Here is a 16295-nt window from a genome sequence, read left to right as displayed (position 1 = left end):
GCCTCTTCGTTTGCGAGGGCAAGGAGGGCGCGCAATTCCTTGTCTCCCCAGTTGCTCATCTTCACAGTGTCTGTCAGGTTTGTGTTTCCCTCTTGCTACTAGCTGCTCGCTAATTCCTGCTATCAGCTGTTTCCTGTTTATCCACCGCCAGTGGGTCGCACGTGCAGCGTCATCAACAGCTCCTCCCACAAGTCATCAACAGTCCCTCCCTTGGTGGAAGGGCGCCTCATTCTTTTTAAACCAAAAGGATTCCGCCATGTCTACCCTACGAGGCGGAAAATTGGGCACCTCGGATCAACTCGCCAATCCGCCTCTGTAAAAGGGGCTATTGACTCTGTAAATAACAACTTTTTTTTAGTGCCGCCATCCCAAGAGGAAATGCAGCAATGTTTGGATAAAAACAATTGCTTTTTTCTAGCACTATCACAGCGAAAAAACAGGGATGGGTAGCTAAAAACACCCAAGTTTAGTGGGTCTGCAGCTTGGCAGGCAACTCACCAAGGTAACACACCATCCACCGACCCCTCCACTTCAGTTCATATACTAGAAATGTTAAATCAATGAAACGCACAAATGTATCATATTCGTGGTTTGCAGAGACGTACAATGACAACCTTTTCTTGTGGCAAACAACCCGTTTTCATCCCAAAGTAATCAAATCAGTGATTTCGGATGCAAAAAGTCACTTTTGATGGTGTTATGATACACTCCGCTTGGCTGGATTGCACCTGATGTGGTGGTATGACTGTTGGTGATGACGTAATATAAGGATCTGGAAAGTCCCTGGTGGATGAGTCAAGCAAACCCTGGACTTTCACCTGGGAGCCTGGTGTTTGCCTCTCATATGAATGTTGAGCCATTGGTGTTGGTGGCAGCATCTCAGAACATCATCAGCAGACACAGGAGGATATGTAACATGTAGCAGACGTGAAAGTCAATGTACAAGGCGGCGATATGTGATGACTTGGGGTGACAATGTGTTGCCTGGAATTCAGCCTTCATTTTCCTAGGAGGTTGTACCTGCTGGCAGGTGACATGTTTTCAGTGGAAACTTCTGATAATCACTTCTGAGGAAGGTGAAAGTTTCTGCAGAAACATGTCAAGGTATGTGACATCGTAACACGTCTGAGATAAAAGAACTAAAGGCATTATCACAAACATCACTTTCCTTTAATTCACACATCTGCACTGTTTCACTCAACACACTGTTCTTTACTCCTCATAAAAATGAGTGTTTTGTTGCTGCCTGTTAGTTTTTACTGTAGGTGATTGTGTTGCTGTAATACTCTTATAATAATCCTATAATATCTCCATAGGTCCTGCAGTGCGCCTGCCAGCACATGCTGTGTCACTGTGTTATAATATGAGACATTGTGTGTATCTTATAGATGCTCCCTGCCGAAACTCAACATTTGGTTTCTCGGTGTTCATAAAATCAGGATCCACAGGTGGGTGGAAAACGCAAAGCCATCATCTGGTTTCAGTTGACGGGCACACGGGAGAAAAAGGGTTAAGAGTCACATGGTAGCGGGTGGTATTATCAGCCCTGGGCTGTAAAAAAAAAAAAGTGTATGTGGAGGAAAAAAAAAACCTTTAGGAGAACAAAGAAATCAGAGTCTATTTAAAGAGAAGCAGCCCCGGATCCTGCAGCCGTGTGACTCCCGGCTTTGCGCACCGCTCACAGCTGCGCCAAATCCAGCCTGCCTGTGCACCAGCACGGCTCCAGACGGCGGTGAGGATGCGGACTTCTCTGCTCGTGTGCTGCTACGTCTTCGCGCTGCAATGCCTCCCGAGCACGCTTTGTCTTCCAGTGCGGGGATCCAGCAGGTACAAAGCGGCACCGGTGAGTTGGAGGAAACTTTTTTTTAGAAACTTGTTGCAAAGTCGAAACAGAAAAGAGGAAGTTTTCTGCAGGAGTTTGGGAGTGTTGCTGCAGAAAGAGTCGCTTTGTTTGACTTGTTGCATGCACGGGGAATGATTTATTGTGTTGCATTTTAAAGGAATCTGCAGTGTTGACTCTTTCTCCTGCTACAAGTGACTCTCCCACCTCCTTAAACACACACACATACACGTGCACACACACACTCATGCACAATAGTTTTAGTTTGCTTTCTTGTACAGACTTTGGAGCAGAATGAGTCACTTTGCTCCAAAGTAAATACAACCCACACTCAAGTATGAGGAGTATCTTTACGGTTTAAGTAACACTTTTCCCCCTCCACACGCGCGCACACGCACGCCCTCTCCTCGAAGTCATCAGCACCAATGACACTGATGTTGTAATTAAGAAGATGGTTATTTTTACGCGCGCACAGAAGCTGACCTGTCACTGTAATTAGCCCGGGAGCTGCTCTTACTTTGAAGAAATTACTATCCTCGCTATTTATATTTCGTCTGCTCAGCAGCGCTGGAAGCACTCATGACTTTGCAGCCAAAAACCTGACGTCTCGTGCTCTCCGTGCATGCAGCAGGATGACAGCAGAGTGTTTTGGTTTTGCCTCGGTGCAGCCAGCTCTGATGTGCGGGGAGGAGGGAGGGAGAGAGGGAGAAAATAAAGGTTGCTGAGTTCCCCTGTCTGCAGGGCAGGAAGCAGTAATAACAGGTCTTAAAGGCATTTTGTCAACAACACCATAAAAGAGAGGGGTCCTCCATATGGACCCGTCATGATGGCGTCAGTGGCACGCGTTACACCGGCTCACTCTTGTGTTTTAATGGTTTTTCTTTTTGATTGTTTAATGTCATTTGACTGACTTTGGTCTGCTGCTGCTGCTCTGCACACCTGACCACATGAGCATGTTCTCGTGTTGTAACTCTGGACTCTGTCATATTTACTACAGCCTTGTTTATATCTTATCTTCTGCTGTATCATATCACAAACATCTAACCTTTATTTCCAGAGTAGGCTGGATAAGCACGCACAGGAATGTCCTGTTTACAGGTGCACAGAATAATAACTCCATCAAAACAAATGGACGGCTCAGATAAGCTGGAACAGTGAAGAACGTAGCGGTTATTGAAGTTTCATGGAAGGACGGAGGTGTTTTGATGCGTCAGTATGATTATACTTTATTCCATGAGACTGATGTGCAGAGCAAATCAGTTTTGGTTTTCTCCTGGAGCATCAGCTGGATCACACAGAGAGATAGCAGGTTGGAGGGAAGTTGCAAAGCATAAGACAGGAGGTGGCAATAATCTAACAAGAGAACTAAATACATGTGTCAGTCAGGGAAGAACAAACAGACACGTCATGAAGAAATGCAGCGGTGAGTGTTGTGCTTAACTTCAGTGAAGGACCTTTAAGTTGAGTGAACACTTTCCTGAAGCAGTGGTTCCCAACTGGTGGGTCGCAGTCAAAGAGTGGGTCACGGGTCCATTCTTTATGGACTACACATAAGTTTGTAAAAAAACACATTTTATTTTGAAGTGCAGTGAATTTCCGACACAAAGCTTTCATTTAGAAGTGCTGTAGAGTGAGTGACTAACGGACAGCTACTTGAGAAAGACAGCAAACTAGCTCGATTTTTTTGTTTTTGTTTTTTACCATGGTATTGAAAATCAAAAATCGAAAATCATTTCACAAGTGTTGTACCTACTACCAAATTTCCAGTATCGTGACATGCCTACTTTGGAGGTAGTTAAAGCGCAATGTGTCTCTTAAGCCCCGTTTCCACCGAGCAGTGCCGTTCAGTTCAGTACACATTTTCTCTGTTCCCACTGTGAAAAGTTGTGGATGGTTCCAAAGGTGCCATAACTAAAGTGTTTGATTGAAACGGGGCTATACAGACACTAAAGGGTGTTTTGTGCGTCAAAATCAGACACTGACACTGCAGACCAAGCTGTCATATTTGACGCCTTAGAAATGAGAACGGGCTAGAAAGAGATCAAGTTACAATCAATCAGGATCCCTTCTTTTTGCCTAGTCACAGCAACAATTTATGACTCTGTGTTTGCCCAATCCACTGGTTCCCAATCTGGCGGTCAGGAGCCTCACTACGTCGCAAGATAAATTTGAGGGGTCTCAAAATGATTAACAGAAATTATTTTGCTGCATAAATTTATCCTTGTTTTCCCAGACTTTCCTTGAACTGTTGTTTCTCTTTGTAAATAGCAGATAATTCTACTACTGCAAGACTCTAAAGAAAATAAAACTCAAGAAAAAACTCTGGTTGAATTGATCTGGTGGACAAATGTAGGCGGTGGCAGACAGATTCACCTGAAGGACCACGAGCCTTGTGGTTTCTTTGTGTTGATTCATTAGTATCCACACTGTGTTTTTGCATACTTGAAATACCTTTCCACAATTTAATCCACAGTAATCAGCAGTCAGGCCATTTTAGTGTTATGACATGTCTTTGTTGACGGAGTGATTATGTGTCAAGTTGAAACCAGGTTTCTGCACATGACAAATGACTCTTCTCCACCAACACATTATCACAACTACGCTGCACCTGTGATGACAACTTTGTTGTGTCTGCTGGTCATCTCACCGGGAAGTCTAATCTGTAGTTTTGTCAATTTGTTCCCCGTTGTTGACAAAAGAGCGAGTGATTACACAGGCCCGGACAGGCCTCAGTGTCTGTGGCATTCAGGGCAGTGCGATTCACAGAGCGCCTGTTTTCTCTCTGCAGTGAAGAGGGGGAGCTAACAGCTAACTGTTTTTGTCAATAAACCCTGAGTCCCCTGCTTCTCCTCTGTTTTGCCCCATCACGTCGATGTCGTCGGGTGAAGTGATTGGCCGTGGAACCGTGAGAGCAAAGGTGACATCACAGCCGGACCGGGTTCCCATCGTGTGGATCTAGGTCACAGCTGCGCCGGGCTGTGAGTGGCTGATGAGACACAACGGGGGGAGGGATGGAGTTAAAAGACACATGCACCCCTCCTTCATAAAGTTAATCAGAAGCTTTTGTTAGTGAGCAGGAGGAGGAGCTACTGGCCTCGTTTTACATCCTCCACTAACAAGGTCAGCGGAGGGGAAGCATCGTGTTAGAGTATTTACAGTTGAGGTGCTTCTGCAGGATGAGTGAACGCTGTCAGGACTGGGTGAGTTTGGCAGGATGGTATCGGTACTGAGTTTCTGGATGGCACAGAGACCCAGTTTGCACCCTGACTCATTCACACGCTGTTTGTCCATCGCTTGACCAAAACAAAGATGGCAGCTGGAGAAGTCAGCAGTTACACTGGCCGTGTTCCGAATCACAAGCTTTTCTTTTTACTTTCAGTACGTACTGCAGCTCTCCTTGCAACAACAGATAGGATTCAGGTTTTTTTTTAGCTTGGCGCCACCTAGCATCAGTGGTGTTGCGCCGCACTGTTGCAACAACCAAAACGACCAAATTGAGCGTGGGGATCAGAGATAATCAATAAAATGTAGGCTGTAAAGCCACCAGTATACCTCTATGTTTAAGTAGAATGAGAAGGTGTGTGGACACTCTACTAAATAAATGAGTAAAGAGACCGAGCAACAATTATCAGATTTATATGAAGAAAAAACAAATAGTAATGCAAATAATTATAGCAGAATGCACAGTACCAGTACAAACAGCTCACAGTAAATGATACCAATATGTACAGTATCAGTACAAACAACAGTAGACACAGTGGAATTATACCAATATGCACATGTAAACAGTCCCCATTCTAGAATAAACCATGCGGCCGGTTGGAGCTCAAATTGAATGGGAAACAAAGTCCAGTGTTCACTTAGCTGGGCGTAACTTAGCTGGGCGATGTCCGTGGATAGCTGCCTCCGTGAGAAGAGAACAGAAGGAAGGGAGGGGGGTATCACTGTCCGAGGGCTGCCGTAGAATGGCAACCAGGATGTCAGCTGACCAACACTCGCTACCCGCTCCCTGGTTGTGGCGATTTGCGATGCTGGCCAGCTAGGAATGAACTAGCAGCCAGTACAGTCCAGTCCTCTCTGGTCTAGCTAACATTTAGCCGTGTTACTTACTGATCCATTAGAAAGAAAGCTAGCTGGACATGGGTTTTGAAGCCTCTTTGGTCACGGAGCTCCCTCCATCTATTGAACGCCTGACTGAGGTTTACTCTTGTTTTTCCTCTTCTTTTATCACTCTCCTTTTTGCTCTTCTTTGCCTCCTCACACAGACGAGCTCCTTTTCTTTTGCTAGGCCATTTTTCACTTGTCTCCAAACTTTGTCCGTCTGCCATTGTGCTCGTGACTCAACTATCTCATGCCCAACTCCTCATAAGGACCAGCTCCAGTCCCTGATTGGCTGACCGACCAGTTTCACAATACATGACGCGTTTCCTGCCAGAAAGCAGATTTTTCCGTGAAATTTCGGCACCGATGGCAGAAGCTTATTGCAAAGTTCACAAAACGCTGATAGTCTGATTTTACTGTGGCCACTACCCTGTGCAACCCACATTATATTCATAATGATATATTTAGGAAAAGATGTTGTCTGTTGCCTCTTTAATGCACTCCTTTTCTAACGCTTTATTCTGGTCACCAGTGAGTTAATGTCCTGTCATCTGTCATTTTTCCTGTGCGTCCTTCAATCATACTCCCTAAATTGGGACTCAATCATTGTAACTTTAAGAAGCCCGGGTCTGCAGCCAAGCTAGCAACTCTGAAACTGTACTTGTGTTTTGAGCTAAATGGTAACATGCTCACCTCAACAATGCTAAAATATTGATGTCTGGCAGGTGTAATGTGAAGGGTTGGGTACTGTACCTCCCCAGTACCTTGAATTTGGTATCGGTACCCAACAGTACCTTTTTTTGGTACTTTACTTTCTCTGTAATAATAAAAATGTAATTTTTGATCAAGCTGCAAGGCTGAGGTTTTAGTCGAAATCTAATCACACATAGAGTTCATTTTCTGTCTTATTCTGGCTGCTTGTATGTGCGTGTATGTATGTCTTCTCATCTAGTAGTGATAGGCTATTACTAAAATGATATAGAGAAGAAAATAGACCAGCCAGTTTTGCTTCACTGGGATTACCATAATAAAATTGTCTTTTTAGTAAGCTGAGGCTGATGGGAGGGTCAGTAGTTCTGCAGGTATTCAGTCACAAACCAAAGTATTGGACACATTAAAATGTTGACCTGATGATGGCAATAGATGAAAAGTCTGAGGATCACCAAAGTCAGTAGGATTCATCTTCTGGGGACCATGAATGTCCCAACAAAATTTCATGGCAGTCGATTCTATAGTTGTTGTGATATTTCAGTCTGGACTAAAGTGGTCGAGGGAGCCATCTCTAGAGTCATGATGTAAAGGTGTCTAAAAATGTTGTTTAAGTATCAGCGTCAGACTTCGAAACAGCAGCTGTTTCTCCAGATGGGACTTAAACTTGGCCTTGCACTTAATTCTTGGGTTTTAAAATCACGCCACTGTCCCCAGTAAATAAAACCTTGTGTTAACTCTGCTGAATGTTCAGGCCGTGTTACTGTGATGTCCTGACTTCACCTCTGACTTTATGACCCAAATCTGTTGCGTTTCTCTGAAGCAGCCGTCTCGCTCCATCTCCACCAAATCAAATAACGACTAAATAGTATCAAAGAAAGCAAAGATGCTCAAAGAAACCTCAAACGAAAGATGAAAACAGCGTGATTTGCCTTGTAGCTATTACTCTCCTGGGGACACCCTCTCATTAATAATCACATTCAAGATGAAATCATCAGTCAGTCATCCTGCAGCCAGACAGAAGATCTGCAAGTCTGAGGTCTTAGCGGAAGAGTTTTTTGTGTGCCAGGAAAGATAAGAGAGATGCCCAGATGGTTTATATCACCTTCCACTGCCGGGTGTTTCTGATTTTCAGATGATATATTGGATTAGGAGAGTAAGAAGGAAGATAACGAGGTATTTGTTGATGAAAAAAAGGGTACGTCCCCCCTCCTATCTGGCACTATAAATCCCCTCTCACTGTAAGCAATCCTTTGTCCCTGTTTTTTCAATGAGAGCACACCCTTCAAATTGAAACCTTATCTGTCTCCTCGTGTAAACACTCACTTATGACTTACTTCCTATCATTCGGATTTAATGTTATGAGTTTATACAGTTAGATATGTTGGTGAAAAAGCTTCTGACTTCACCACGTCCCATTTCTCACCTGTAGCTTTAACAACAATCAATAAACCAGTTTGTATTTTGATTTAGATGTAAAATCACGCTCAGATCCCTTTTTGCACATCAGTCTGAGATATTCAGTAAATTTCAGAAGGAATTTTTCGATCATCCTTTGTAATTTCCTCTTCAGACCCAGTTCCCCTCGACCTTTCCTCTCTGCTTCTGCTGCACTTATAGATTTCCTACTGCCCTTATTGAAAACACATGTTGTATGGATGCAGTGCATTCAGGTCTGCTGATGTTAACGCTGGTGTACAAATTGGTGTTTGGGCCTTTTATGACTGATTGTTAAACATGCTTTTACACAGGTACTGCATAGTAGGGCTGCAGCTAACGATTATTATCACTGTCGATTAACCTGACGATTGTTTTCAGGATTAATTAATCATTTCATCTATAAAATGTGAAAATATTGTATAAATAAATTGTTCATAACAATTTCTCAGACCCCTAAGTAACGTCTTCAAATAGGTAATTTTCTTCAACCAACAGTTCAAAACCCAAAGACTCTTCATTTACTATCATAAATAATGACATCAGTGGCACTGGTAAACAATATTTTTGGGATACTTTCAGATCGAATTAATGAACGATTGAAACATTGTCACAGAATCAAAATCCACCTGAATTTACAGGGTGTCACGCTCAACACAACAGATGTCTGTACGCTAATTTAGCTTAACGACTGATATCAGCTGTTTTCTAGGGCTGTAGTCAACCAAAGAAAATCTTGGTCGACTAAAGTCGCACATAATCTTCAACTAATCGATTAGTCGTGGGAAAAAAAAAAAAATCTGCACGTTATTTTTACTGGTGTGTCTGTGTCACTCTGCAGTTACACCTCCAAAACACTAGTCGGCGGTGGAGGACTGTGTCAAGTGCTGTAAAGTTTAGTTCAAATCAAACTTTATTTATGTAGTTGATTCGAAATTCAAAATTTTATACAGTCAATGTTCAAAACACACATTAAACACACATTAAACATGACTTAATAGAGACAGTTTCAAACACAAGTACGCAAATCAGCTTCACTATAACTCGCAGCATTCACAGACAAACACTTGTCTTTATCTGGACACATTTCCCCCACAAATACAACATGCTAACGTTATTAGCACCAGCCTATGGCGTTTTACATTGTATAAATTAGCCTAGCGTCTAGCGATCTTTTCCTCTTCTCATATAAAACCAAGGACAACAGCAACATTTAACAAAGGTAACGGCACATAATTTGGCTCCATTACAGCTCACAAGGTTCACCGACAAAACAACTGTCTTATACTAAACACTAGGGGTGTAAATCACCAGCTTCATCACGATACGATATTATATCGATTTGTTTGGATGACGATACGATGTTTGCCGATATCACAAAGTCTGTCACGATGCGATTTTGATTCAATTCGATTCAGGAGCCTGCGATCGATAAGATGTGATATCATATGCCCATCTAACACAATCATTTACATCAACTCACAAAAACAACTAGAATATGATTTGACCATTTTATTTCTGAGCTCTGTTTGTTGTTTGAGCGGAGGTGCACTTGCCCAGAAATGGTGACACAGACGTGCTATGTGGATTTCAAAATAAATGTGTATCTTTAAGATGACGATATGGATCGATGTTTTTATTTTGCATCGATATAATCGGATCGTTAATCAATGAATCGATGAATCGATGTGGATCGATGTATCATTACACCCCTACTAAACACGTTTTCCAAACAAATACAACATGCTAACGTTAATAGCACAAGCTATGGCATTTTACATGGTATAAGTTAGCCTAGCAACAAGTGGAGATTTCCTCTGTTCATATGAAGCCAGGATAAATCACACACAAGACTTAAAATGCTATTTTAGTGGAGGCTTTACTGTCTTCACAATTTATTGTTTCTTATCTGTGAAATATAAGTAAATACAAGCTTCGTTTCCACTGAGGGAAATGGTTTCAGCTTACAGAAACAGACAGGTGGTCTGCGTCACCGCGACGCTGAGCGTGAGGGTGGGCGAGTTCAACTTTCTGTCAACAAGGGGGTGTTCTGAAAACACCCCCAGAGCATAGCGGACAAATAATCGACTAGTCGACCAGGAGACTACAGCCCTATTGTTTTCAGTGGGTTTGTGCACTGGACTTCTTCTTGGTCATGACCTGCAACTTTGCGGAGCCTTTGTTGGATTATGGACAAGAAATAGTTTTGCACATAAACTTCTAAAAAACTGGCAATTTCTCGTTTGACACTTATGTTTTGGTACGGATTAAACAAATGAAACATAACATGTTAATCAATTAGCTTTTTAGGTGCAGGGAGGTAGATTTTGTTACCTTTGGACAGAACCAGCCAAGCTAGTTAGCTACCTGCTGGCCGTAACTTCATGTTTAGCACACAGACATCAGTGTGGTATCAACTGTGACCAGCTCACCCCTTTCCCCCTTTACTCTTGTGAGTAACCTGTGAGTTTGTGACGTGTACTTCATTGTGTGTGTGGAGGGAAGCAGCTTTCTCGGGTGTCATGGTGAAGACGCATGCAGCAAGTAGTGATGATAGCAGTAGAGTTAAGTGTCTAGATAGGCTCAGAGCTAATCATGAGAAGGCCGTTTGTCGTTTTCTGGTGAAGACTGCATAAAGCCACTGTTGGTGAATAGCACCCGAACATCTTCCTTCAGCAGAGTGGTCCGGACCGCTAGAAGCTACCTACCAGCTAATAACGAGCCAAGCTAATTTAATGTTAATAAGCCAGCGTGTCCCAACTACAGTTCAGAGCCTGTATGCTGTCACTGAGAGAGGTAACATACAGCAGAGAACAGAATTTAACCTGGATGCAAATTTGTGTTTCCTAGGATGGCGAAAGCAGGGCCCACCCTACTCTACTTCTGATTGGTTTTCCCTGACATTCTTACCCCAACCCTAAAAGATCGTACTCTTGCCTAAACCTAACCAACCCAACCAATGAAGGCAATGTGTACTAGCCAGTCAAAGGGAGAGTAGGGCAGGTCATCCATGCACTATTCTATGAAATGCAAATTTGCAACCTGGATATGGGTCATAAATCTCAGCTCACTAGTCTTACTTCGAAGTAAATTATGTAGAAAGCCGTCATGCTACATGTACAGTAACTTGTAACTGGTTCTCTCAGGGTTTTAAATTGGAGAGCGAAATGTTTACAGTTTGCTTTGCAACGTGGGGAAGGTTATCTAGTGTCAGTGACTCAGAAGACAGAGGTGTTGAGGCCACGCTCGCGTGTTCACATGTAATTTCAGAGCAGACAATGGAAATCCTGTCAGGAGACTTTGTGACGACGTTACAAAAATACCCCCGAGACAATTAGTCTGTCACTTTCTGCTGAGAGTGCAAGAACTCGGTGATGAGACATGAAACTCTCCAAGAGCTTGAAGGCCTCGCGAGGGCATCTTCATGCTGGGAACATGTGAAGGAGTTTGTGATGATGGCGGAGGTGGAGGAGGGGGCGTCCATTACAAGTACGGACATATCTAGCTTCTGGTTACAGCGATGACAAGATGTGTAAGCAGCAGCGGCGGCGGTGTGGGGGATCTGACTGTGGTATTCAGAGAGAAACATGTCTGAACACGGTGCGTCTGAACAGCGTCTCCAGTCTGACAACAAACCCACCACCATCACCCCAACCAGGTCACTGTGCTACAGTTTGACACCACCAAGAATCAACCTGCAGGGAGCCTGAAGGCCGTCAGGACGTCTTCACTGCTGGTTCAACCAAGAAACCTTTGACTGAGTTCAATGTCAAGAGCACTTTCAGCCACACTGCGTCTTTACTTGAAGAGAGAGACCCCTCATTTAATACATTAAAAACAAAGTGGAAAGCAGTTAGGTGTGTCAACTTAAGTACAGTCCTCAAACACTGAAATAGGTAAAGGGTATTTTTCAACGTTGTACCTATTGTCACATGTTTTTGTGTCGAAGTGACTAATGGAGACAACAATTTTGCAGCAGGCAGCAGCAAAACAACCTGCAGTGTAACCACTCAGGGCATTTTGTGGCTTTAATTTACGTCCAATAAAGCACTTGTTTTTGACAACTTATGGAAAGGATCCATTCAGAGAGAGACCTATTTGATAAAGAGTTAGATCATTTTTTTAACTAGAAACAGCCCCAAAATTGCTATCACCAATCCCACCAACTCTATTTATATACAGATATTCTAGCACGGTAAAACACACCTTATTTAAAGTCGGAAAAAACAAAATAAAACTGACAGAAGCCATCTTTGTTTGTCTGTCTACTGTCTACCTGAGTGTTAATGACAAGCAAGAGTGAAAACATTGAATTTCTCCTCAGGGGGATTAATAAAGTAAATAAACTTAAACTTACTGCTCCAATAATCACCAGCTCTGATTTAGTCAAAGTAAACCCTTAATTCACTCACTTAGATGTGAAAACATGCTGCCTCTATACACGCTAAAGTTACTTTTTATTTAAATAGAGTCTGGTGGGATTGCCAACAGTGATTTTGGGGCTGTTTCTGGTGAAACAAAAAGAATCTTTCACTTTAACATTTGTAGGGATCCTTTCCATAATGTTGTCAGACACTTACAGGAACAATCTGAGCCTGTCAGTGGCAAAAACAAACACTTTTAGTTAGGGCTGACCTTCGAATCCATTTACGGACATTCGAAGCTTCGGAGCTCAGCTGCTTTCTGGGGGTTGTCGGGGCATATTTTCAAGTGCAACCACACATCTGATGACCTCTTGGACATGTCTGCCAGCTCTGAGTGCGCTCGTTGTCAGCATCGGACTGGTGGGGGTTAGTGTTGCATTTAAGGCTTCCCCCAAAGAAATGAAAAAAAAAGCGCAGAAGCTTCGAATTTTTTTTCTCACAGTCGAATCCTGTGCCATCGAATGAAGCTTTGAAGCTTCGAATTTTTTGGGTCAGCCCTACTTTTAGTGGACATAACTTGAAGATGAAACATGCACAGAGGGGGTCAAATGTGGGTAAATCTGCCACAAAGCGCATGCAAGTGATACGACAATGAGATTACAATAATTAAAATGTTAAGAGCGAAGAAAAATAGTGTGTACGGAGGTAAAAATAGAAGAAAAGTAAATAAATCACAAAAGTACAAATCACATATTAACAGGGAAACTTTCTTATAATAATATGTTTTAAAAGCAGTGATTTAAAAACGGGTAATGTGCTTTCCAGCCTCAACTCCTCGGGACCTTGATGGCAAAAGCCCGGTCACCTCTAGCTACCAGCCTCGATCTAGGGACTATTAGCGAGGGTAGGTCTGAGGATCTTAGGTCACGACTTGGAGCATAGGTAGTCAGAAGCTCAGCTACATAACAACGGGGCTGAACCATGTCGAGCTTTAAAAGTTATTAAAAGAATCTTAAAGTCAATTCTGAAGTTACCTGGCAACCACTGGAGGGAGGCGAGAATTGGGGTGATATGTGAGATATAATTTGTCCCAGTTAAAATACAGAGCCGCAGCATTCAGCCGAGCGACTGAAGACTTATTTATAATGGCCTCACAAACCACTGCAATCTACAACACTGCCTCTCTTTAAAGGTACATTATAACGACCTCCTACACCATTGCCTCATTTGTTGTACGAAACCTTTGACTCCAGCCTCTAGTGCCATCTATTGGCTGTATATATGCCATCATAAAGGACGTATGGAAGTATGAGGGCAGTGACATTTACAGCGTTTTGAACTGACATATATTTTCATACAAAAGGAAGTATTAATGAGCCTCAACATGTTGGTGTTTGTTGTTTTGATTTTGAGTCAAAGCCACATTGAGAATTTGTCCTCTAGGATGTTTTTAAAAGTATGTTCAGATGTGTTTAAGAATCTTTTGTGGACAAGTGAGCTCAACATGACCAGAAAAATAAAAATAATTGGTGTTATTGGTAAAAGCTGCTCAATAAAAGAAAGAAACCTACAGGATATTCTAGACAGAGCTAATGCTTTTGTTTGGGTTTGACCTTGAACTTTGATGTGAAACCTGTTCAGGCACATTTAGGGCTTGACTCAGCTGTGGGGTCAGACAGGTCAAACAATCCATTTGACACACAGGCAGGAGGGGGTTTAGTCCTTTAACCACACAGTTTCTTTTTTTCATTCCTCTCTTTGAAATGACAGAGGCGGCTCCTCGTGAACCCACCACTTAGAATTAGCTAAAGTTTTACGACCCTGAAAGCCGACACTCCCTTCGCCTCACCTCGCTGATTGGGATCAGGCAGCGGGCAGCTGCAGTCTAAACTGTCTGGTCTGGGGACAGAGGTCGGCTTGTGACCAGGTGATTTACAGATCGAATCCTCAGTTCTCAACAGAGACCTCAGAGGCTGCTGAACAAAAGGCACAGCTGTGGGCAAGACACTGTCCTTACCAGCAAAAAACACAGCAGCAGTCGTTGTTCAGATACCTACAATAACCTTTGTTTCCGTGATACTGGCAACAACCACAACTGGATTACAAACAGACCCAGCTGTCAGGGGCATCAACAGCTCCAGGTCCACATGTCAGTTATTATTATTAGAATTTGATTAATGGCACATTTTTAGCGAATTTTCACCTTTAAAGTTGTGACCAGGTCTTGTGGAGGGACCCTGTGTCAAAATCTAGTTTTATAATTTAAGTCTTTAATGTGGTCACAAACTTGTAGAGGTTTTCATTTGTGTGTGTGTGTCCCTTTGTGATCATTCTGTGCCCCCTCTATGAATTCATTTTCGTTTTTTTTAAGGTCTGTGAACGCAGCACAAGCGAAACTCTTCCTTAGCTTATTTTCTTCCTCAGCAGCAGTTTGTTGAGTTAAAGTCGCTGCCTTGAGAATTGAGCCACACTTCAGACTTCCTTTCGATCATGTTGGGGTCGGATCAACCAGAGCTGATCAGATTAGACTGATGGATTAGAGGAGCAGCTGCTGCACAGGCGAGTGAAAGCAAACTTTAAAGACCTTCTTGAAGAGGTGGTCTCGGTCCGGATACAAAGGAACTCTGGTGCAGTTGGTTTGTGGTGAGAAGGTGTTCCGACCTGGATGTGAAGCAACTGCAGTCACATGACACATTGTTTGGGTTAAACATGAGCATGTTACAGTCCTGGAGGATTATTAATGTGCACCTCCTCCTGTACTGCCTTAATATGCACATTCAGCACATCCAATGCATCAAAACATTGTTTTCTAGTTGGAGCCGCGTTTGCCTCGTTTTCAAACTGTATGCTTTGACTAAAATGAACAATGACAGCAATATAGTCCACGATGAGCAGCGCTAAAATCAACCTGCGTAGTTGTCCCTCCATTGTGACATTAGAAAGTGTCACATTTATCTTGCAAGTGTACTCTTCTTCAACGTTTGCTTTACTTCCTGGATTTTTCCCACATGGAAATTCTGACCAATCAAGAGCAGCTTTCTCACACAAGGCATTTGATCTGGTCCTCTTGTAAATGCTGCCGTGAGAACACCAACCAACTCTAGGCAATTATACAACTTTGGAACAACATGAGTCCCTGATTCAGACCAGAGGAGACACTCTAGGGCTGAGAGCAGCCTTAAACTATACGGATTAACAAACAACTGAGTTTCACTTTCACTGCACTCTGCTGCTCCGTCTGTGTCCAGAGAGAAAAAGGGAGGCAGCTCCAGAACTAGAAAATCTCTTTGTGGTGGTTGATGCTGATATTGTAGCAGTGCAACACAAATAAACTATTGTTTGGGCTAAAAAACGAAAACATGGAGCAGAAAAGATCAGAGACAGAAAGAAAAACTAATTCAAGGTTGATGCTGGAAAGTGTTTCCAACATTAGCAGCAATGATAACAATAATAACAGTCTGCTGCTGGCACCAAATAAAAAGGAGGAAAAAGTAATGTGGTCAGATGAGCAGCTGCAGGCTGATACCAGCGGAGACACGTTACAGGCTGAGAGCATAAAGAGATGGTCGCTGCCCACTGCTGAGGACGAGCAACAAGACAACTTCTCAGCGGCAATGGGGCCGGTCCAAAAGAAAAACGCCAGGGCTGAATTTTGTTCCCAGTCCGTCACTGTCTGTGTCGGCTATTGATGACTCTAGTGACAGGTCTCTGACCAATCAGTGGTCTAAAGTGTTTTAACTCCACCTCCTACTAGCGGCTCAGCTCGTGTGGAACCCCAACCCAAAAAAAAAAACTATCCACAACTTTTGAAGATGGAAAACCAAAAAAAGAACAGTTCCAAGAGA

General features: G+C 43.0%; 1 protein-coding gene across 1 annotated transcript in view; it reads left to right on the top strand.

Annotated features, from left to right (window-relative positions):
• The first annotated feature begins 1582 nt into the window (after window positions 1-1582).
• The window catches only part of mmp11a (matrix metallopeptidase 11a), a 52885-nt gene continuing 38172 nt past the window's right edge, over window positions 1583-16295 (top strand). Inside the window, exon 1 of the mRNA XM_049579596.1 lies at window positions 1583-1843. Within this exon, the coding sequence (XP_049435553.1) occupies window positions 1739-1843 (105 nt within the window). The 5' untranslated portion in view covers window positions 1583-1738. The remainder of the gene's footprint in view (window positions 1844-16295) is intronic.

Source organism: Epinephelus fuscoguttatus, linkage group LG6, assembly GCF_011397635.1.
Source record: "Epinephelus fuscoguttatus linkage group LG6, E.fuscoguttatus.final_Chr_v1".
In the NCBI taxonomy this organism is placed as follows: domain Eukaryota; kingdom Metazoa; phylum Chordata; class Actinopteri; order Perciformes; family Serranidae; genus Epinephelus; species Epinephelus fuscoguttatus.
The sequence above is the reverse complement of the archived record's forward strand: the minus strand, read 5'-3'. Positions and strand labels throughout refer to the sequence as shown.